This window comes from Sorex araneus, chromosome 4 (assembly GCF_027595985.1).
Source record: "Sorex araneus isolate mSorAra2 chromosome 4, mSorAra2.pri, whole genome shotgun sequence".
Classification (NCBI taxonomy): Eukaryota; Metazoa; Chordata; class Mammalia; order Eulipotyphla; family Soricidae; genus Sorex; species Sorex araneus.
The window spans coordinates 10,578,445-10,602,068 of NC_073305.1; the positions used below are offsets into that span (position 1 = coordinate 10,578,445).

Genomic DNA, 23,624 nt, shown 5'->3' on the forward strand with positions numbered 1-23,624 from the left:
TAATGGCCCCAAACTTTCTGAATTTTATTAAAAAAATCAATTTACTAATTTAAACAACTCAAGAAACTCGAGCACAACAAGCACAAAGAAAATCATATCTAGTCATGTATAGCACTCAAGCTACTGATAACTAAAGTTAATTTTTTTGTTTTGTTTTGTTTTTGGGTCACACCTGGCGATGCACAGGGGTTCCTCCTGGCTCATGCACTCAGGAATCACTCCTGGCGGTGCTCAGGGGACCATAATGGGATGCTGGGATTTGAACCCCGGTCGGCCACGTGCAAGGCAAACGCCCTACCCGCTGTGCTATCACTCCAGCCCCTAAAGTTAATTTTTTTTAAAAGTAGCCAGAAAATAAATAACAATTAGTATACTAGGAAATAATGACAAAACTAAGGCTGGCTTCTTAGAGAAGCAAGGGAAACTGCAAGTTGAAAGAATGACATTTCAAAATGTTAATGAAAGTCTGAACGTATTCTTCCTCCAAAGATGAAATATTTTTCAGATAAGCAAACAATGAAAGAAAATACACAAACAAAGATCTACTGCAGGTTATCTGTCACCAGCTAACCTGCCGTTAAAGACAACCACAAATTCAGGCGAATGGCAATGAGTGTAGATGGCAACTCAGATTTAGAGGAGGAAATCAAGGAAGTGAAAAACCACAATTTATGTGATGAAATACAAAGACAGGACATCCATCTATCAATCTGCATTCTTCTTTTTCCAAAGGACAGGGAAGTTAAAATTAACTATGCCATTGCAGTCCTTATCTTTCCTCCCAGAAAGATTAACTCTAGGTAAATCATGAACCTAGAACAATTATATATCCAAATATATGTATATGTATTAGTCAAAAAAAAAAAAAACACGAAGAACATGAGACCTAAGCCACAACCCCTAGAACTTTGTCATGTGGCTGTCAAGGTGACAGGTAGGGGGTGGGACAGGGTTCGAGGGTGGGGAAGAAATAGGAACATGATGCGGGGGAGCTGACCCTTATGGTGGGATTGGTGTGGAAATATTAGCCTAAAACTCCAATTATCAATAACTTCATAAATCACAAAGTTTATATATTTTTTAAGTTACTAAAAAAAATTTAAGTAAGAAAAATTTAAAAAAAGAAATTGCTCAAGAGCAACAGATGGAGGCAAAGGCAGAATACAGGGCCCCGGGACACGGGGTGCCGAGTGCAGGGGCCCGGGGACACGGGGGTGCCAAGTACAGGGGCCCGGGGACACGGAAGACTGAGTACAGAAGCCTGAGGACCTGGCAGGGCCGAGTACAGGGGCCTGGGGACGCGGGAGGCATTCAGATTAGGTGGGGAGTGCAGGATTGTTTGGGGCCCTGGGGAGAAGTGCGGGGCCATCTATGGTGTCGGGGTCACCAGAGCTGACTGCCCAGAGGCCAACGCTTTGCCCCAGTGCTCACTTTCTGCTCCCCGGCACGGGAGCCTGAACAGAAGGGGATGTCAGAGGTTTCAGAAACGAGGATGGTGGTGGAGAGGAGGGCCGGGGTGTACCTGCGGCGGGTGCCTTGTCTCTGTATTGACGACAGTGCCACTTTGGGAACTGGGCAGAGCCCGAGCTCACGTAAACCACGACACAACTTGCCCACCCACGGCTGCTGAGCCCGGTTCTGTGCCCTCCAAGCCATGGACACGTCTGCCAAGCCAGTCCCAGCTGTCCAAGCGGGCTGTGCGCCCTCCCAACGGGCCAGACACCAGCCTGCTGGCCAGGAGGAGGTGTGGGGCGGACTCTGCGGGCCAGGACACGTTGCCCACCCTGGGAGCTGCCACCACAAGACTTTGGTGGGCACTGGGAGTGACCTGGAGGAGAGGGGAGAAGGAAAGAGGAAGACCCCTGTCTCTGGCGGGCAAGGCCCCCAACTGCACTGCAGGTGCGGGGCTGAGCGAGGACAGGTGCCCCACACTGGGCTCCCTGCCAGGGCCCAGACCCCGCTGCATGCAGAGCCCCCAGGAACGAGGCGCGGACAGGGGCTTCTCTTCCATATAAAAACCTTTAATAGAAACAGCCCTGCAGTTCCAGACAGCAAACGGAGGCAGAGTGGGTCCCTGCGAGCTGGCAGGCGGCGTGAGGCGGCTGCGCCAGGGCCCGCTCAGTGGCTGCTGACCCGGGTGGGCACTGCGGTCAGCTTCTGGGGCAGCTTCTCCCCTACCTGCTTTGTCTGGGCGAGGCCAGGCCCTGCGCTGCCTTCCTGCCCGCCCCCCCACCCCTTTGGTCTCTTTTCACATCCAAGGAGGGACAAACAGGTCTCGTTAGGAAAAACAGCTTCTGAGACAAATGTCACTGATGCTCCTCCCCCACCAAACCACGGCACCAGGCCGGACCCGCACTGGCCACCGGCCAGCCACCCTTGGCCCAAGCCACGGTGTCAGAGAGCCGCCCACGCTCTCGGGGGGCGGTGAGACTGACACACAGGCGGGCCCTGGGGGTGCGGAGGGAGGAAAGGCGCCGTGTTGGCCTCCAGCGGGCACCAGCCAGCTCCACGCGCAGCCTCGGGCGGCAGAGCCCGGCTCGGCCCTAATAGCCCAGGAGCTTCTTGGCCTCCTCGCTCTGGGCCTGCAGGGTCTCGCTGGCGTACTTCCGCAGGAGCTCCATCTTCTTCCTGCGCACCAGCGCCTCCTCGATCTGCCAGAGCAAGAGCGAAGGTCAGGCTTGCCCGCAGCTCATGCCCAGGCCCGCTGGGCCCCAGAGGGGGGATGCCTAGGAGGAAAGGCTTCGGGACGAAGACACGGTACAGGGCAGCCTCCCAATGGGACTCTCGGCAGAGCAGGCCGTGACACAGACAGACAGACAGACAGACAGACAGACAGACAGACAAGGCCGCCTACCTCCTGCTGCGATGGCACCGGCACGTGAGCGATGAACTTCTGCGGGCCGCCCTCCCCTCCTTTCTCCTGGCTGCTCTCCTCGTCCGACTGCAGAGAGAAGCGCCAGGCCTGAGCAAGAGCCGCCCATGCACTGCCGTGGCCTCGAGGGGGGCGGGCAGGGGCAAGGCAGGGTGGGTGGAACGAACCCAGGGAGACCCGCCCTCTCGGGGAGGGCTGCCGCACTGAGACTGGGAGCCAGAGGCGGGGTGGTGGGCCTGCCCCCAGCCCCAGCTCTGGCAGACGCAGCGCCCAAGAGACCGTTCAGCGGACGGAGCACTCGTGTGGCTTGAGGCCAAGCTGGGCTCTGTACCTGTCACCCACACGGTCCCCCCAGGTACCACTGGGACTGATCCGAAGGACAGAGCCAGGAGACGCCCTAAGCACCACCAGGTGTGGCTAGAGAACCAAGAGCCTCACGAACAACTGTTCTGTTGCCGGGGGTGGAGGTGACCACACGCAGCAGTGTGCAGGGACTCGTCCCGATGGGCTCGGGGGGCCAGGTGGGGTGCCGGGGTTTGAACCCCCAAGGGCCTGGCAGGCGCCCTCCCCGCCACAGCTCGGGCCCCAAGGACTCTTCTCCCTGTCTGGAATTCTTGGGGAGCAGAGAGGGCTCGAAGGGCTGAGTGCAGCTTCGCACAGGGAGGCCGGGCGCGACCCCAGCACTGCCAGAAGCAACTCGCAAGCACCCCTGGGTGCAGCCCCAAATCGTGACAGAACCACAGAAAGGAACTCTTAGACAGCAGCAAGGGAGGAAGGGGCAACCCGGGCACTCCACACCGCCCGAAGCACACCCGGGGGGTCCGCCGGGGCGGAGGGCTGAAGCAGGGAGGAGGGACTGCCAGGGCAGCTGAGGGGGTAAGCGGCCTAGAGCTCTGCGTTCATTACTCCCTGCCCCCTGCCTGGCCCTGAGGTCACGGTCACTGAGAACGAGGTGGAAGAAGTCGGGCAGAGGACACGCAGGAACCCTGGCAGCTTCCTGGTACCCGGGACCAAAGCACATGTCTGACCAGTGAGGCCCCAGTTCAATCCTGACGCCAGAAACGGGGAGACCCCAAGTCAAAAAAGCACAAAGGAAGTCGCTAGCGTCCTGCTCGCACACGGAAGGGCAACCGTCCGTCAGCACAGCGGGCCCACCTCGGGGTGCCCTCCCCTCCAGCCTCCTCTCACACCCAGAGCCCCCGGCCTGGCGCCGTCTGCCCTGCTGCCCGTGGCCTGCAACCCGTCCTCATTGGGTCAGTGCCCCCCATTCCCACTTCCCAGGGGGTCCGGGCCCCGCAGTGGGCCCCGGCCTGCAGCTCCTGCCCCCACCGTGAGGCAGAGCCGGGCTGCTCCGGCCGGGTTCACGACCAGCACTCCAGATCGGCCGTCAAGGAGCAGAGGGTGGTCCGCACTTGGGAGCCTCTCAAGGGGCTGCCACCCGCCCCTGTGTTCCCTGTCCCCAGTGTGTGGCCAGACCTGAGCAGGCAGCGCTGGAGAGACCCCGTCACTCGGCTCTGAGGACACACACCCGCCCCATCGTCTGTGGGAGGGGCTTCCCTCCCTCTCTGCTCTGACCCTGTCCCCACGGCAAGGTAAGAGGCAGCCAGCCCTGCCCCGACCCTCCGCGTCTCTGCTCTGGCCTCGCTTCCCCCGAGGTCGGGAGCAGCCAGACTACGGGAGAGGCTGAGGGGCAGGATGGGGCAGGGTTGGCACGCGGGAGCCCCGGGTTCAATCCCCGGCACCACGTGGGCTCCCGAGCAGGACCGGGAGCAGCAGCCCCTGATCAGCAGCTGGGAGGACCCCAGCACCACCGGGTGCAGCCCCAAAGTAAACCACGGGAGCAAGCCCATGGCATTTCCCTTCATGCAGCTAACCTGACCCAGTGTGTCCTCTGAGCAGAGCCGGAGTGATCCCTGGGCAGAGCAGCTCAAAGTCCTAAGCACGACTGGGTGTGTGCCCCCAAACAAACAAACCAGTATGTTCGGGGGCCAGAGCGAGAGTAGAGCCGGGGAGGCGCTTGCCTGGCATGAGGCTGACCCAGGTTCAACCCCCAGCACTCCATACGGTCACCCGGGCCCCACCAGGGGTAGCTCCTGAGTGCAGAGCCAGAAGCAACCCCAGAGCATCACCAGGGATGCCCCCCCCCACCCCATAAAGAGTATGGCCTCAAATGTGTTTATATATGCAGTGTGTGGGGAGGCTTGCACCCCACTGAGCACTGCCAGGAACAGAGCTGGGAGGGGAGCAGGAGCCAGCACCCCCAGGTATGACCCCACAGACAAATCTCACTGCAGGAGCCGGAGGAGCCAGCTCTGAGCAGCCAGGGAGGCCCGAGTCGCTCCTTCCCTCCCAGGCCCCCCTGGCTCTGCGAGCCGCTCTCCACGCCCCGCTTCCGGGAGAAGGTCCCGGCCGGGCCGCAGGCCTGACCCCGTGTCTGCACGCCCAGCCCCTCCCAACTCCTCCTGGGCTCTCCCAGGCCCGTACCTCCTCCTCGGTCACGGCATAGATGTTGATCTCTTCCTCCTCCTCCTCCTCCTCTTCCTTCTCTCCTCGCGCCAGCCGGGCCTCTCGCTCCGCTCTCCACTTCTCTGCTAAGCTGGCTCTGACTGGACATGAGGGAGAGACGGGCACTGTCCAGGCTGCTCTCAGAGCAAGCTTTGGGCTTCTACTTTTTTGTTTTTGGTTTTTGGGTCACACCGGTGGTGCGCAGGGCTGACTCCTGGCTCTGCACTCACGGGTCACACCAGGCCGTGCTCAGGGAAGATGCTGGGGATTGGACCCAGGTTGGCTGTGCGCAAGGCAAATGCCCTCCCCACTGTTCTATCACTCTGACCCAGAAGCTTTTTCTTGACGTCCTTTTGGTTTGCCTGGTTTTGTTTTGACCTTTGGGCCACAACCAGCAGTGCTCAGGGCTCACTCCTGGCTCTGCACTCAGGGATCACTCCCCTGCTCGGGGACCACATGGGGTGCTTGGAATTAAACCCGGTCAGCTGCATGGACGGCAAGTGCCTGCCCTCTTTGCTCAGCCCCTTTAAATACACTTTAGATGCAGTGCAGGGCACGGGTGACTGTCCCTTCTGAGACATCAGGGCACCCCAGCTTCTGCCCTGGAGTGCCGATCTCTCGTGAGAGATACGCTGCATTTCCCGATCCCAAGGAAGGTCTGAGAGCCGGAGGACAGCACAACGGAGGGAGTAGACTACTTGCCTTGCACACAGCCGGACCGGGTTCGATCCGCAGCATCCCATACAGTCCCCTGAGCCTGGCAGGAGTCAGCCCTGAGCACAGCTGGGTGTGGTCCCCAAGTGAAGAGGTCCATCTGTGAGGAAATCTAGAGGATGAGCCGCCCAGGTCTCCCCAGTCTGCTGCTTCTCACCAGTATGGTGCTGACCACCTCGTGGCTGGGGGATGGGGCTAGGTCATTAGCAGGGCACTTCTCCTGGAGACTGCCAGTAACAGACCCCCATCTGGTGTAGACACTCAATAAAACACACTCTCAGGGGTCTGAAACGACACGACAATGAGAAGGGCACTTGCCTTGCATGCGGACAACCCTGGTTCTATCCCCAGCACCCCAACCCCCGAGAGACGCCGAGAGTGATTCCTGAATGCAGAGTCAGGAGTAACCACTGAGCATCTCCAGATATGGTCCCAACACCCCCCAAAACTCCACACTTTCAGGGGCCAGAGAGACAGTACAACAGTCAGGGCCTTTGCCTTGCAGGCGGCCTACAAGGTCCAATCCCAACACCACTACAGGGTGGGGTGGGGCGCGGCCCGGGAGTCCCGTGTAAATGTGTACATTGGAATATTTATGTTCGTGTACAGACGGTGTGCGTGTTCGAGGAGCCAATAAACCAGACTGTGTGTGCAAAAAAAAAAAAAAAAAAATCACTCCTGCCAGCGCTGCCAGGAGTGATCCCCGAGCACAGCAGGGCGCGCGCCCCAAACAACACGGCCGTGCTGCTCAGGGAGAACAGGAAGCTGGTGTCAGCGCAATCGAACAAAACGCTCCCACTTACATTTCTTCTCGTACTCTTGCTCCAGGGGCACAATGACGCCATCGTCTTCATCGAGGTACCCGTAGTATTCAAAGTCGATCGCCTTCATGAGCTCGGCACGGGTCTTTCTCGGAGGAGGAAGGGCTGAAAGGAGGAGCAGCGACTAAGCAGGGCTTCCTCTCACCCCAACCCTGCAGCTCCACCCAGGCCAGGAGGACACGGCGCTCTCCCAGCTCGGGTTAGAGGCACACCTCTGTTTACTTGGCTTCAGTTTATTTTGTTTTGCAGATGTTTGAGCATTCCAGTGAGGGGCCAGAGAGACTGCTCAGGGGTTAGAGCCCTTTCCCTGCAAGCCGCCTACCGTCTGTCTGCTTGTTTGGGGACGGGGGGCCACATCCAGGTGTTCAGGGCTGACTCAACGCTCTGAGCTCAGGAATCACTCTTGATGCTGCTTGGGAGACCCTAGGTGATGCCGGCTACCAAAACAGAGTCAGCCGTGGGCAGGGCAATCGCCTTAACCCCTGTAATTTGTCTCCAGCTCAAGGTATTATTTTTTGGTACTGTGGATTGAACTCAGGTCCTCGAACTCATGGTCAATATTCTACTGTTGAGCTACATCCCAGGTCCCATAAAAAGAGCCAGTGAGGTGAAGGGATGGGTGTTTGAGCATAGTATAACTGAGACTCGATCCTAAAAGCCCTGTAACTGTTCTCATGGTAACTCAATTAAATTAATTAATTAATTAATTAAGAAAAAAAGAGAGAGAGCCAGTGAGGGCAGAGGAGTTAAGGCACTGGTCTTAGATGCAACTGATGCCTATTTAACTCCAGGCACCACACATGGTCTCGACCCCACATTTATAAATAAAAAGAATAAACGCTGATAATTTATGAAGGAAAAAATTCCAGGACCAAAGACTTTGTATAGACATTAAGGTGCTTGCCTTGCATTCAACTGACCTGGTTTGATCCCCCCGGCCCGGCCCGGCACCCCAGATGGTTCCCAGAGCCTGCCAGGAGTGATCCCCGAGTGCAAAGCCAGGAGTACGTATTGAGCACAACTGGCTGTGGCTCCAGAACCAAAAATACTTAAAAACCCCCAAACCAACTAAACAATAACAAAACAAAATCCAGACTGGAACTGGATCTTTCTTAAGAAAAGCAGGGCAAGGGGCTGGAGCGATAGCACAGCGGGGAGGGCGTTTGCCTTGCATGCAGCCGACCCGGGTTAAATTCTCAGCATCCCATATGGTCCTCTGAGCAGCGCCAGGAGTAATTCCTGAGTGCAGAGCCAGGAATAACCACTGTGCATTGCCGGCGTGACCCCCCCCAAAAAAAAAAGAAAAGGAAAGAAAAACGGGACCAGAGTGATAGTCCAGCGGGTAGGGCGTTTGCCGTGCACACAGTCAACCCAGGTTCGATCCCCGGTAACCCATATGGTCCCCTGAGCACTGCCAGGAGTAATTCCTGAGCACAGGCCAGGAGCAACCTCTGAGCATCACTGGGTGCAACTAAAAAAACAAACAAACAAACAAAAAAACCCATCTCTATAACTGAAATTAAAAATAAATTTGGAAAAAAATATAGATGCAAACAAAAACTTACATATGTAGCATTTATAACAAAATGCTACATTTATTCCAAGTTCCTACCCAACAACCACTTAGAAACAGGTTGGGGGTGGGAAGGGAAGCAGACACTGGTGGAAGGGTGGTGCTAGAACATTCTACACGTGAGACCCTATCATGAAAAGTACTGCACATCATGGTGCCTAACTTGAGTTTTTCTTTTTTCTTGGCCACAACTGGTGATGCTCAGGGCTGATCTCACTCTGGACTCTAGAGATCACTCCTGATGGTGTTCTGTGGACACATGAGGATTCCAGGTCTGACGCATGTAAGGCCAGTGCCCTACATACTATTCTGTAATACTGCTCCAGCCCAAAAGGAAACTTTTTTAAACCTACAAAATGGTGGAAGGTTAGTGTGGAGAGTCAACTCTGGCTCCCTGGAATTACGATGACCCCCAACACCAGAGGGAGTGAGCACGGCCAGGTGTGTTCCAACACCCCCCCCCCAACTGACTAAAAATAGGAAGGAAGGAAACTGGGAGGAAATAGGGCCTAACATGCTCACGTGTCAATAGTCATCATCTGCAAGTTAGGAAAACGTGGGCGGGGTTTCCGTATTTTACAATTTCCATGTAATAAAATCATATTGCTTTCACAAAGACACACACACACACACACACACACACACACACACACACACACACACACACACACACACACACACACACACACACACACACACACACACACACACACTCTTGTTCTGTTCTGGAGCCTCACCCAGTGATGCTCAGGGGTTACTCCTGGCTCTGCACTCAGGGGATGCCAGGGATTGAACCCGGGTCAGCAGCATGCGAGGCAAATGCCTTACCCCCACTGTACTGTCTTATCCCCGAAAGGTGTATTTTAAACTCTTTTTATTTTCCTGGTTTTTGGGCCACAGCCAGCAGTGCTCAGGGGCTACTCCTGGCTCTGCACTCAGGAATTACTCCTAGTGGTGTAGGGGGACCCTATGGATGCCACGGATATCAAACCCAAGTTGGCCGGGTGCAAAGCAAGCACCTGCCAACTGTACTATCACTCTGGCCCAAACATGGCTTTAGTTTTTTGTTTTTTTTTTTTCTTTTGGGGTCATACCCGGTGATGCTCAGGTTCTTCTCTCAGGAATTACCTATAGTGGTGCTCGAGGGACCATACGGATGCCAGGGATCAAACCTAGGCTGGCCACATGCAAGGCAAATGCCCTACCTGTTGTACTATTGCTCCAGGCCCCAAATACATCTTAAACTCTTCATTATTTTAACCATTGTTAACAACACAACCTAGCCAGGGGATGGGAGGGAAGCTGGGGATATTGGTACTAGGAAATTACACTGGTGGTGGAGGGGTGGGTGTAGGAACACTGTATAACTGAAACCCAATCATCAACAGCTTTGTAATGCTATCTCACAGTGATTCAATAAAATAAAAATAAATAATAAAGTATTTAGAGATTTTTGCTTTAAAAAAACAATAATAATAAAAACTAAAAATACATAAAAATAAACAGGGAGGCTAGGAGGGGAGCTGGAACAATAGTACAGCAGGTGGGGCACTTGTCTGGCATACAGTGGGCCCGGGTTCCATCCCTGGCACCAAATATGGTCCTGCAGCACCGCCGTGAGTGACTCGTGAATGCAGAGCCAGGAGTAAGCCCTGAGCTCGGGAACGGAGGGAGGAAGGGACAGAGGGATGGGGCAGGCAGGAAGGACACAGGAGGAGCACCTAGTATGGAGCACATCTACAGTAGAATGTTGACTGTACAGACATAACTGATGCCTTCACAGACCGTAGTTACTTACGTTCTTTCTCAAATAGCTCTCTAACGCCAGGCAGATCTTTTGCTGCACCAAAGTACTTGTAGCCTCGATTTCCTGGGACTTCTCTGCCTTCATGATCCAGCATTTTAGGGCCAACTTTCTTATTGGGAAGGAAAAAGACCAAATAAATCTGAGCCTTAAACTCTTTCCAGATTGCAAATGTCTTTCTTTTTTTGCAAGGGGGTGTGGTGGGGGGATGGTGGTGGCTATACCCAGGTGGCGATGCTCAGGGGTTCCTCCTGGCTCTGCACTCAGGAATTACTCCTGGCAGGGTTCAGGGGACCATATGGGATGCCGGGGATGGAATCCAGGTCAGTTGTGTGCAAGGCCAGCACCCTCCCCGCTATACTATCGCCCTGGCCACTGCGAAATTATTCAAAGCCAATAATGCTAAACGTGGAAAATGTTTATGTACTTATTTTGTCGATCACTTACAAAAATGAACATAGGGGAGCCGAAGGGAGCCCAGGAGGCTAAGGCACATACTCTGCGTGCAGGCCTGACGTGGGCCCTGGCACAGAAGGATCTCGAGGACGAACAGAAGTGGCCCTGAGCACTGGTGTAGCCAAAAAATAAACAAAAAACAACCGAGCACCAGTGATGTGGCTCAATGGTAAAGCACATACCTTTCATTCACACAACCTGGTCCAATCCCTGACTCCACAATAACAAAACTATCTAAATGCTTAACAAGAGGATGATTTAAATAAATCATAAGCATAGTCGGAGATGTGATTTAATCTTTTTTCCCCCACTCCGTGATATAATTCTTTTTTTGGGGGGAGGGTCACACCCAGCAATGCACAGGAGTTACTCCTGGCGGTGCTCAGGGGACCTTATGGGATGCTGGGAATTGAACCCGGGCCAGCCGCGTGGAAGGCAAATGCCCTACCCACTGTGCTATCGCTCCAGCCCCACCATATGTTCTTTAAAAATGAAAATACTGGGGCCAGAAAGGTAGTACAGTGGATAGGGCACTTGCCTTAATAAGGGTCGGATTCCAACAACCCATATTTTGGATTCCAACACTCCATATGGTCCCCGAGCCCCACCAAGTATAGATCCAGGAATAGACCCCAAACACCGAGTATAATCCCAAAACCAGAAAGAAAACAAAAGCTTAAAAATAGTGTCAAATAGGGGCTGGAGTGATAGCACAGCGGGTAGGGCATTTGCCTTGCACGCGGCCGACCTGGGTTCAAATCCCAGCATCCCATATGGTCCCCTGAGCGCCGCCAGGGGTAATTCCTGAGTGAAGAGCCAGGAGTAACCCCTGTGCATCGCCGGGTATTACCCAAAAAACAAAACAAAAAAAAAACCAAAAAAAAATACAAACAAATAGTGTCAAATAAAAATTGCTTTTTAAAAAATTGCAGGCAGCCTAAATAACAAGAAGTAGAAGACAGATGAAATAAACATGAAAGATGAAATTCTAGTGATGAAAATGAACATCTCAGTGGCCAGAGAGATAAGAGAGCGGGCAGAGTTCTTGTCTTGTACGCAGGAGACATGGGTTCAATTCCCAGTACCCCACAGGGTCATCTGGGCCTTTGCAAGAGTGACCCCTGAGCACAGATGGGGCCGGAGCGATAGCACAGCGGGTAGGGCGTTTGCCTTGCACGCGGCCGACCCGGGTTCGATCCCCGGCATCCCATATGGTCCCCCAAGCACCGCCAGGAGTAATTCCTGAGTGCAGAGCCAGGAGTAACCCCTGAGCATCGCTGGGTGTGACCCAAAAAGCAAAAAAAAAAAAAAAAAAAAGAGTGACCCCTGAGCACAGAACTGGGAGTAAGGAGAGAGAGAGAGACAGAGAGAGGGAGAGAATGAGAGAGGAGAGACAGAGGAAAAAGGGAGAGGGGGGAGAGAGACAGAGAGAGAGGGAGAAGGGGAGAGAGAGGGAGAGACTGTCAGCAGAGAGTAAAGCCAGTGCTTCACATACATGAGACCCGGGTCAGAGCCTTGGCATACTCCCCTCCAAATATTTAAAACTCAGAATGACGCCAGGCCAGAGAGAAAGTCCAGCAGGTACGGACTGCCTTGCGGACAGCAGACCCAGGCCCAAATCCCAGCGCTCCCCAGGGTCGCCCAAGCATGCAGGCGTGACCCTGAGCACAGAGCCAGGAATAAACCCTATTCAACACCAGTATGAACCCCCTACCAAAAAAACAATAAAGATAAATATTCTGTCAACAACTAATGTATTATGTGACCCTGGTCAAGTCCCACACCAGACAGGAAAATACCAGAAGAAAATAGAGGAGGAAAAACTGGTGAATAGCTAATTAGACAAAATCAGTCCACTGAGGCTAAGGGTCGGGGTGGGTGCTGGAGCAAAGGGCTGGCACAGGGCCCGCTGAGGGAGGCCCAGGACTGAGCCCGGCATCACGTGTTTCTCGAGCACTGCCAGGAACAACTCTTCAGCACCAAGCCAAGTAGTCCCTGGTGTAGGCTAAAGACCAGATAAATCAATACGTAATGCCACACAACCATACATGTGTTTTCATCGGTGTATCACGTGCATGTGCCAGGGATTAAGCAGAGCCTGAACCGCGGGAGGCACGTCGGCGCCCTCCTGCCCACTGTTCCTCTCACCTTGTAACACTGAAACTCAAGGGGCTGAAGCTAGTGCTCTGGGTAAAAACCAGGTTTCGCATGTTCAGTCCCCAGCACCCTAGAGAACCTGGAACTCTAAACTTAGTTACTTAGTTTTCTTTTTTGTTTTTTTGTGGCCACACCTGGCAGTGGTCAGGGCCGTCCCAGCTGTGCCGGGGAAACTGCAGGTCCTGGGCTGAACTCTGGCTCCCAGAACAGAGCGTGGGCCCCAGAGCATCCAAGAGGGCTCCGCTGGGAGCCCAACACACAGGCTGGGGGTTACTCCTGGCTCCGCACTCAGGAGTCAGCCCTGGTAGGCTGGGGCGGGGAGGGGAAGGGGGCACATGGGGTGCCGGGGATTGAATCCAGGGTGGCTGCATGCAAGGCAAGTGTTTTTGTTTTATTTAACAAACAGCTGTTTTGTTTCATTTTTGGTTTGGGGGCCACACCTGGCAAATGCTCAGGGGTTACACTTCATTCTGCACTTAGAATTACCCACAGTAATATCACTCTGGATCCTCAGAATATTCTGTATTTTCATTTTGTTATGCTTCTAGGTCATATTCTGGAACAAGTAAACATCTGCGTGACATGACAGCCGTACGATGGGAAACAAACCACCAGAAATGCGGAAACAGCGTTCTGAGCACAGTGACTGCAGACCAAACAGGAGTCCAAGATAGGAGGAGGGGGCCGGGACGACACTGTAGGGCGGAGGGAGCTTGCCTCCCACACAGCTGACCTGGGTTCGATCCCCAGCATCCCATAAGTCCCCCTAATACCGCCAGGAATAAGTTCTAAGTACAGAATCGGGTGTAACCCCTGAGCATTTGCTGGTGTGGCCCCAAAACCAAAATAAAACAGCTACTTCTCAAAAAAAAAAAAATTCCTCCCCCTGATCCATGGTACCACATGGTCCCCGAAGAAACAAGTGACCCCACGCACAGCATGGCCGGCCCAAGTGTGAAACCATCTGCACCGGCCCGCTGGGAACAGTCCCCTGAGCACCGCCTGGACAGACCAAAGTCAAAAGGTGAACAGCAATTGCTCCAGTTCTCAGAGTTCAGAGAAGGTTGTGAGGGCTTGAGGTTCGTCATACAAGAAGTTCCGCGATCAAGCGGCCTCCTCGGGCCTCAGGCCGTCTACACGGCACCCCGTCTGCTCTGCGGCCGGTGCTCTGGGCCCCTCGGCTTGACCCTACCCACTACATTTTCGGGTTTCCTCTCCAGCGCTAAGCGCACATCTCTAGGCTTCTTCCGTTTTGCAAAGGATGCAACGAACAGACTGGTATGGGACCAACCCATAGAAACGCACAACCCCACCTCAGCGCCCCCGAGTCGCTGCATACTTACTCCGTAATCGGGGCCCCCCAGTTCCTTGATCCGGACCTCCCAGTGGCCTTTCTCTCTTAGCAGTTTGTTGATTTCATCATTTAGGTCACGAATTCGGAATTCGCCCAAGCCAGCTACAAAACAAAAACGGTAATATAATTTCTGCAAAATAATAACTCAATATTGGGGCTGCAATGGTAGTAGAGCAAGCTGCTTCAATTCGGACACTCCATATGGTCCCCCAAGCACAGCCAGGAGTGACCCTGTGCACAGAGCCAGCAGTAAGCCCAAAACATCATTGGGTCTGGCCCAAAAATAAAAAAGTGGTTGTGGTGGCAGAGGACCAAAACCACCATCAAGGTGGGCAAGACAGCTTCACGGCTTGAGTGCGTGCTTAGCCTGTGGGACAAAATGGATCCCACCCTCATCACTGCTTGGCCTGACCCTGACCCTGGCCATCAGAAGCTCCCACTACTGCCAGTTATGCCCAAAGCTCTTCCCACTCAAAACACTTCATCCTCACTAAAACTTGAAGAAATACAAATAGAAGCAAGCCTGCAGTTTCTCTCTTCTTTGGTTTTCGGACTACCCCTGGCAGTGCTCAGGGCTTGCTCTTGGCTGTGAGCATCGGAATCACCCTGGCGAGCTGGGGGGATCATAAGGGATACCGGGGACCGAATAGGGGCCGACTGCATGCAAGGCAAGTGCCCTCCCCACTGTACTATCACTCTGGCCCAGCAGTTTCACGTGTGTAACAACACAGCAACCTCAAGACACGGGGGTTCACATTCAGTGCCAGCAAAGACACTGAGTTCTCACACCCAATTGTGGATATGCGATAAGGACAGACGAGGGCTTCGGACCCGAGGGATGGTACAGCGGGCAGGGTGCTTGCCTTGCACTCGACTGACCTGGGTTCAATCCCCGGCATCTCCTAGGTTACCCCAAGCTGGCAGGGAGTGAGTCCTGAGTGCAGAGGCCCTGAGCACCACTGGTGTGGATCAACAAAAATAAAAGCACAAATTAGGGCTGGGAAAATGAAGTCAAGCACTTGTCCTGCATTCAGCTGACCCCAGCTGACCCCTGGCAGCAGCCTGAGGTGCAGGACCAGGAGTGGCCCTTAGCCCCGCCTAGGGTGGCCCGACTCAGCCCCTCACCCTAAGAAAAAAATAATTAAAAACTAAAAGATAGGCGAGAGCTGAGACACCATCCAAAGGGCTAGAACGCACGCTGGAGACTGGGGTTCAATCCCCAGCACCAAGGCACACGCTCCCCCCACAGCCCTGCCCCGGCGGGAGAGACGCACAGGGACCACGCTGAGCGCAGTGCAGCTCCCAGCACCACAGAAACAGCAAGAACAAAACCACAACGACTGGAATGCAAATGAAACATGAAATACAGGTTCGCTTACCATTTTGAATCTGAGCCACTTTCTTAGAGATCTCGCCAATGATCTGTGAGGGGAAAAGAGGTAATAAATTTCCATGACTTCTGAGTATTCTGAAAGCACAGGAACAATATAATTCAAAACCTACAACTCAAAGTGCTTATATACAAGATCTTAGTTTTCTCTTATACAAGGGCTTCTGGGCTCCAAGCTAAGATACATCAATCTTCACTAACTTGCATCTAAGGAAACATTTTTTTGATCCTTCTATTAGCAAAAAATTCATAACAAACAATATAAATAATCAAGGGCCTGCTGTGGAGATATAAGGGGTGGCTGGGAAGACTGGAAATAACAGTGGCAGGAAGGTGCAACATGATAAGACTGGTATTGGAATACTGAATGTCTGTAACAAAATATCATGAACAATTTTGTAAACCACAGTGTTTATTCAAAGTCTAAGGGCAAAATAAAATTTTAAGAAAATTAAAAATAATGGGCCTGGAGTGATAGCACAGTGGGTAGGGCATTTGCCTTGCATGAGACCAACCCGGGTTCGATTCCCAGCATCCCATATGGTCCCCCGAGCACCAGCAGGAGTAACTCCCGAGTGCAGAGCCAGGAGTAACCCCTGAGCACTGCTGGGTGTGACCCCAAAACAAAACAAAACAAAAATTAAAAATAAAATCAAATATCTTAAAGAAAATACTTAGAGGAGAAAAAAAATATACTCAGAAGGCTAGAGAGAGAAGACAGCAGCTCGAGCACTTGCCTTGCAGAGACTAACGTGGGTTCAAACCGTGGCACCCCATTTTGTCTCATGAGTCCCAATCAGGATCCCTGAGCACAGAGCCAAGAGTAAGCCCTGCACACTGCTGGGGGTGGGCCAAAAATTGGGGGTAAAAACTGATGGCTTCAAAGGCATGAAGATACTGGGTAAGAGGGATAGTACAGGCGCATATGCTGCCAGAGCCCATGTGCTGCTTGCGCCCATGTGGCCGAGCACATGTGGTGCCAGAACACGTGTTCGCCTGCATCTCCCCTCTTCAGATGTGCACTTTCCTGCTTTCGTGTCTAATGTTGGAATGTGTGGAGGCTCTCTCCGCCCTTGGAGAAGCCCATGTTCTCTCTTCAGTGAGTTACTCTCCATTCTCTCCCCTCTTCTCTTCAAAACTCTCCAAATAAAATGCCCCCAGCATCACCAGGGTGACCTGAGAAAGACAACTTCCAGGCTGCAGCAACCATACAGCGGGGAGGCGCTCGCCTGGCTCATGGCTGACCCAGGCTCAATCCCCAACAACCCGTATGGTCCCCTGCGCCCACCAGGAGTGATTCTTAAGTGAAGGGCCAGGAGTAACCACTGAGCATCACTGGGCACAGCCCCAGAACCAAAAAAGAAAAGAAAAGGATTTCTCCCAGGGAGAGGGTGGGATGGGCTGGAGGTCAGGTTGAGCCCGCTGGAGGCACAGGTTCCATCTGCACCCCAGGGGCACCCCCCGCAAGCACTCCCAGGAGCAACCCCAAAGCACCACCACTGGATATGGCTCCAAAGTAAAAGATAATACAAAGATGAAATTCACATAAACATACCTGTCGTCTCCATTTCTCAGCCTTGGGCAGCTCCGTGCACTCTGAGGCTAGGAAGGGTCTTCGTTCCTAGGAGGCAGAAATCACGTGACACGGTATCAGCGAGATGCACGGCAGTGTTCACACCTGACTCAGGCTAGAAACACTCAGCTCCAACCTCTGACAGCCCAAAAAAGTCGTGAGGATGAGTATGCTAGCTGTCCAAACCCATGGACTGAAGCTAAGGAGCAGAGTGAGACAAGGTCCTGACGAGGGACGGGACGGACCCAGGGCAAGCGGTGAGTTATGTGCTACCCTGGCATCGAGATGGGCCTGGCCAAAGTGCCTAATGCTTAACTATATGTTAAGAGCTTGGTCATGGACATGTCATGTCATGATCCAAAAGCAACGACGAGACTAGGACCCTGCTAGGGATAGGAAAGACTAATCTTGGGGGGGATTTAAGGTGGCTGTATGAGGGGGTTCGGGGGAAGAAGCAGAGAGAGAGACGGGAGTGTATAGAGGAGATTGGGATAAACTGCGATTGAGACCAAGCAGCCTGGCTCCGTTCCTTCCTTCGCCTGCCTCATCATCGCCATCAATCTCCCGGGGTCGGGAAGCGACTGGAGACTACCAAACACTGGAGAGACAGCGCCGCTGCCCTGTGCCCTGTGCCTGCAACACGGGGAGGTGGTCTCCTCGCCCCTTTCCTTTTTTCTTTTTACTGTTTTTACACAGATACCCTTGACTCCAGTGGGTTTTTATTATTATTATTATTATTATTTTACCCAGTGTTTAGAGAGAAGAACAGGGAGGAAAGAAATCAAGAGAGGGAAGGAAAGAAAGGGAAATAATGGGTGAACGGGCATCGGGGCTCACTTATAAGTGATATGGGTAAGGATATTGCCATATATCCAAAATACAGACTTAACAAAACTGAAAACGTGAGATCTAAGTTTCAACCACAGAAACTTTGTAAGATGTCTGTCAAGCTGGCAGGCAGGAATGGAGTGAAGGTTGGGTGGGTAGGGAATAGGGGAACACTGCTGGAGGGAAGCTGCCACTGGTGGTGGGATTGGTGTTGAAATATTATATGTCTCGGGGGCGGCCAGAGTGGTACTGCGGGCAGGGCATTCACCTTGCATACAGCCAACCCAGGTTTGATCCCCAACATCCATATGGTCCCCCAAGCACCGTAAGCAATAATTCCTGAGTGCAAAGCCAGAAGTACCCCTGAGCATCACTGGGTTTGACCCAAAAAGGCAATATATATATATATATATATATATGCAATATGCCTAAAACTCAACTGTTAATAACTTGATAAATCATAGTCAAAAAAAATTTTTTTAAATTAAAAAACAAGGGGACTAGAGCAATGGCACAGCGGGTAGGGCATTTGTCTTGCACACAGCTTACCCGGGTTCGATTCCCAGCATCCCATGTGGTCCCCTGAGCACTGCCAGGGGTAATTCCTGAGTGCAGAGTCAGGAGTAACCCCTGTGTATTGCCGGTGTGACCCAAAAAGCAAAGCAAAAAAAAGGAGCGGCTGAAGTGATAGCACAGCGGTTTGGGCATCAGCCTTGCACGAGGCCAACCCCGGTTCGATTCCCAGCATCCCACATGGTCTCCTGAGCACCGCCAGGAGTAATTACTGAGTGCAGAGCCAGGAGTAACCACTGTGTGAACCAAAAAGCCTTCCCCTCAGTAAAAGGAGGGCTAGCAGTGTTTAGAACAAGCATACACCCTAGTTGTAACTTGGGGGGGAAACAAATCAAAACAACGTGGCCAACAGTCCTCTTCGCCCTGACCTGGCTGGGTCTCCGGGCTGAGTTGCTGCCCACCACACAGTTTCCTCTGATTCAGTATTAGACAGAGCTGGAACTGTAAAGGAAGTGACCATCTTATTACAGAGAAGTAGAGAAAACGGCATTGAGGGTACAATTCATGAAGATCAACACCAACCTTCACTTTTCCCTCTTCCAGTTGAGCTTGGCGAAATCTCGCTAAGGCCGTCCTAGCAGGGGTGGGAGGGGAGAATGAGACAGGTCAGACACTGCTTAGCGACATCTCACGTCCCAAGTTCCTGGATGGGTAAATCCGCTCAAATTTAGTGTCACTCAGGGTTTTAATAATCACAGGTGAAGCGCTTAAGAAGTCATGTACAGGCAAGAGAGAGTACAGAAGGTTAGGCGCTTCCCTTGCAAGCTACTGATGCTGGTTTGGACTCTGGCACCACACGGCGTCCTCTGGCCAAATAGCACAGAAACAGGAATAGCCCCTGAGCATCTCTAGGTGTGCCCCAAAATCCAAAAGAAAAAAGGCCACTCGTGTTCCTAAATAATCAGTACCCACAGGCAGAGAGACAGTACAGCAGGCAGGCACTTGCCTCGTGTGCATGCAGTCAAGCCCGGCTCGATCCCTGACACTGCATATGGTACCCCCGTCTAGCCAGGAATCAGCCCCAAATCTAACAACAACAAATGCCCTAACAATAATCAAGGTCACACAGCACGTAAGGACTGCAAAAACATGTACTTCTCAGACTGCTGACGAGCAATCTTATCCAGACGCTCAGGACTAACATCCTTCGAGGGGCGGGGGTGCCGGCTGGCACTCTCAGCACCCCTACACCTTTCCCGGATGGAAGAGCACTTATTCGATGTGACGGAGTTCTGGGAGATGGCAAAAAAAAAATAGCATGGGGAAACAGATGGACAAATACAGAAATACTGCTTTGTGTTTGTGGGGGTACCAGGCAGTGCTCAGGGATGACCCCTGGCTGTGTCTGAGTTGCCCCCAGTGGTGCTTAGGGGCCCACGGGACTGAATCCAGGCTTCCTGCATATAAAGCATATGGACCGTTGCGCTCTCTCTGGTCCTGGGGTAAAGCTCATTTACCAAAAATGACCAAATACAAAACAGAACTCCAGAGTGATAATTACATTACATAACATCTAAAATCAAGTTGGTACTTACATGGCCTTTTCTGCGTTTCGGGCCTAAAATGAGAGAGAAGAGAAAGAAGAAAAGTGAAAACCTTTTTAAAAAAATTTTTAGTTTTAATGAAAAATTTGAAAAGGACATAGTTACAACACATGATGCTAAAAACTTTGGACATCAGCAACAACAAATCAAAAAACTCAAACCCCACTGGGTCAGAGGAACAGTAGAGAGGATAAGGCACTTATCTTGCACACAGCCACGCCGGGTTCAATCCCCAGTACCATATGGCTTCCCCAAGGTGGCCAAGGGTGAACCCTGAGCTCAGAGCCAGGAGATAAAGGCGTGAGCACAGCCAGGTAAACGCCCCCTCAAAAAACTCCAAATCCTGGGGCTGGAGAATAGCACAGTGGGTAGGGCGTTTGCCTTGCACGCGGCTAACCCAGGTTCGATTCCCAGCATCCCATATGGTCCCCTGAGCACTGCCAGGAGTAACTCCTGAGTGCAAAGCCAGGAGGTAACCCTTGTGCACTGCCAGGTGTGACCCCCCCCCCAAAAAAAAAAAAAAAAAACTCCAAATCCTGACTTTATGCTGTTCCATCTACTTGAAATCTTTATTCCTTTGGAACTGGCTAGTTCAAAATCATCCTTCAGGGGCTGGAGCGATAGCACAGCAGGGAGGACGTTTGCCTTGCACACGGCCAACCCGGGTTCAATTCCCAATATCCCCTATGTTCCACTGAGCACCGCCAGCGGTAATTCCTGAGTGCAGAGCCAGGAGTGACCCCTGTGCATTGCCGGGTGTGACCAAAAAGAAAAATAAACTCTGGTGACACATCCCAGAGACAAATTCCAACCAGGTAGTGACCCTTTTGTCAGGGTTTAAACTTATGTCACTTCACACCCAGCGCTGTATTGGTCTGGTTCTTGCCAGTGAAAAATGGAGAGTAAAAATCTCAACACTGGCTCCTACAAAGTGCGTTTTATTCAAGCATGACTCTCATGTAAGAGAGTAATTCCTCCTGTGAGAGGCTCGGGTTCAAGCCTCAGGTTTCCCAGCCTCACAAGGATCAAAACTGAGGGTGGGAGGCGGCGGGGAGGGAAACTGGGGATGCTGGTGGTGGGAAATGTACACTCGTGAAGAGATGGGTGCTGGGACGCTGCATGACTGAAACCCAACCATGAACAACTGTGTAACTTAAACAAGAAAAAAGTTAAAAAGCAAAGCTCTTAATTCAGAGAGTGGCAGTGACGGGTGTGAGCGGAATGCGTGAAGACACTGGGTGGCAGGCACAAGGGAAGAACAAGTGCCGCTCAGACCTCCCTCCTGCTCTCTGGAGGCAGAAACGAACTGCTACTGCTGGTGATGGCAAGGCTGTTCCGGGGGCGGGGGGCGGGGGGGGGGGGGTGGCATCTGAGCGGTCCATTTGCACGTACGACCTATTTCACTAAAACCTACAAGTTCTAAACATTCAACTCAGCGTTTCACAAAGTCAGCCTAGTCCCAGCTAAAACCGTCACGCGAGACGCTCAGAATTCGGGCACAGATGTTTCTTTTGAGAAAACTCATAGTAACCCACCCCCCCCAAAACATACATGCAAATATGATTGGGGGTTGGAGGGGGGAGATAGTACAGCGGGTTCAGTGTTTGCCTTGCATGTGGCCCACCTAGATTTGATCTCCATATGATCCCCGAGCACTGCCAGCAGTGATTCCTGAGTGCAGAGCCCGGAGTAACCCCGGGTGAATGCCAAGAGTGGCCCTCAAAATAAACAAAAACATGAATGGGCGGGGGAGGGGGCCGGAGCGATAGGACAACAGATAGGGCATTTGCCTTGCACGAGGCCAACCCAGGTTCGATTCCTGGCATCCCATATGGTCTTCCAAGCACCGCCAGGAGTAATTCCTGAGTGCAGAGCCAGAAGCAACCCCTGAGCATCGCTGACTGTGACCCAAAAATGAAAAAAAGACAAAAAACAAAAATTACATGTATGGTTAGAGAGGTGGTAGAGTGAGTAAGGCACTTGCCTTGCACATGGCTCATCCGGGTTGGATCCGAGTGGGTCGCCCAAGAATAGTGATCCTTGAGCACAGGCAGATGTGACCCAAAAAACAAAATTAAAAAAAAAAAAACACAACTATCCAGTTGATGTGATTAAGAGCATGCACCTGAGTTACAGCCCACAAATACCAGTGAGTGATGGTGACAGTCACATAAACACCCTCAACTCCTGTACCCCAAAATCTAAGCATCCAGGGATGCTTTCTCCCTGTTTAAGGGGGCGTGGAGTAAGGGGGCCATCAGAGCGTGGGAAAGGAAAACCACCGGAGGGCAGGCAAGGCTCCATGGTAAGTGGGGGGTGTGCAAGCATGACAGCCTAGCTGGATTCCCCGCCACGAGGCTGAGTACGGCTTCGGCCACTGGCCACCGGGGACGGGAAGGGAAACGCTGGTCTCTGACTCTTGGCCCGCTGCGCCTCGGGGGCTTCGATCGCCCAGACCGGTACAGTGACCCCCCATGGGCAAGTGTCCTCTCTGCAGGCGAGGGTGAGAGGGCCCGGGGCGGAGAGGAAGGGGGACACGGCCGGGGGCAGGCGGCGGAGGGCCACGAGCACTCCCGGGCGCGGGAAGCCCCGAGCGACGTCCGTGCCCAGGCCTGGCTCGGTCCGGAAACGCTTCGCGGGGAGGCAGCGCCGGCCGAGGCGGGGAGGCGTCCCCAGGCGTGCAGGGGCCCGCGCCCGGGGCCCGCGGAGATGCCCACGCGCCCGCCGCCTCCCCCTAAGCACTCACCATGATGCCAGGAGGGCGCGCCCACCGACCCTCGGCCCCCGGAGATCCCCGCCGAGCGCGGGAGCGCGCGTTCGCTGCCGGAAGGACAAAAGAGAGGGACCGGAAGTGCGGGCCCGCCGCCGGAAGGGGCTGGCCGGGCGGACGTCGCACCGACGCGCACGCGTACGAGAAAGGGGCGGGCCGGGACGGGTGGGGGGGGTTAGCCCGTTGGAGCCTCGCGCTTGCGCAGTGGGCCTGACCAGACGGCGGCCTGGGTTTGCTCTCGCGATAACTCCGGCGAATTCGCACGTCGCGTCCGAGTAGCTGCTCGATACCCGAGGCCCCTTTCTGGTCTTTGGTGACCGCGAAATGCCCCTTTGGAAGTCTCAGGTTCTCGTGACGGCCGGCTGGCCGGGACGCGCCTCTCCGGAGGCAGAAGCTGCGCGAGCAGCTGGTCCAAGCCTGCGTCTCCCGGGAGTTGGCGGGTTTCCTCGAGCTCCGTCGCGTACCCCGTGATTTACATGGGGCTTTGCTCTATTGAGCGTCTCTCCGCGGCATGAGAGCTGTACCAAGTCACCGTCGTTTTTATTTTATTTTTTATTTTTTTTTGCTTTTTGAGTCACACCCGGCGATGCTCAGGGGTTACTCCTGGCTTTGCACTCAAGAATTACTCCTGGCGGTGCTCGGGGGACCATATGGGATGCCGGGGATCGAACCCGGGTCGGCCGCGTGCAA

The 23,624-nt window shown here is 53.3% G+C and overlaps 1 protein-coding gene across 1 annotated transcript; it reads right to left on the reverse strand.

Moving 5' to 3' along the window:
• Nucleotides 1-23,020, reverse strand: ISY1 (ISY1 splicing factor homolog). Its single transcript, XM_004613122.2, has 11 exons — nt 22,911-23,020; nt 20,156-20,178; nt 19,143-19,194; nt 17,202-17,267; nt 15,636-15,678; nt 14,246-14,358; nt 10,284-10,401; nt 6,895-7,017; nt 5,357-5,478; nt 2,855-2,941; nt 1-2,651 (listed from the first exon to the last, which is right to left on the reverse strand). Exons 1-11 carry the CDS (start codon nt 22,911-22,913, stop codon nt 2,544-2,546), a joined length of 858 nt encoding a protein of 285 aa, XP_004613179.2. The 5' UTR covers nt 22,914-23,020; the 3' UTR covers nt 1-2,543.
• Between the last annotated feature and the right edge of the window lie 604 nt (nt 23,021-23,624).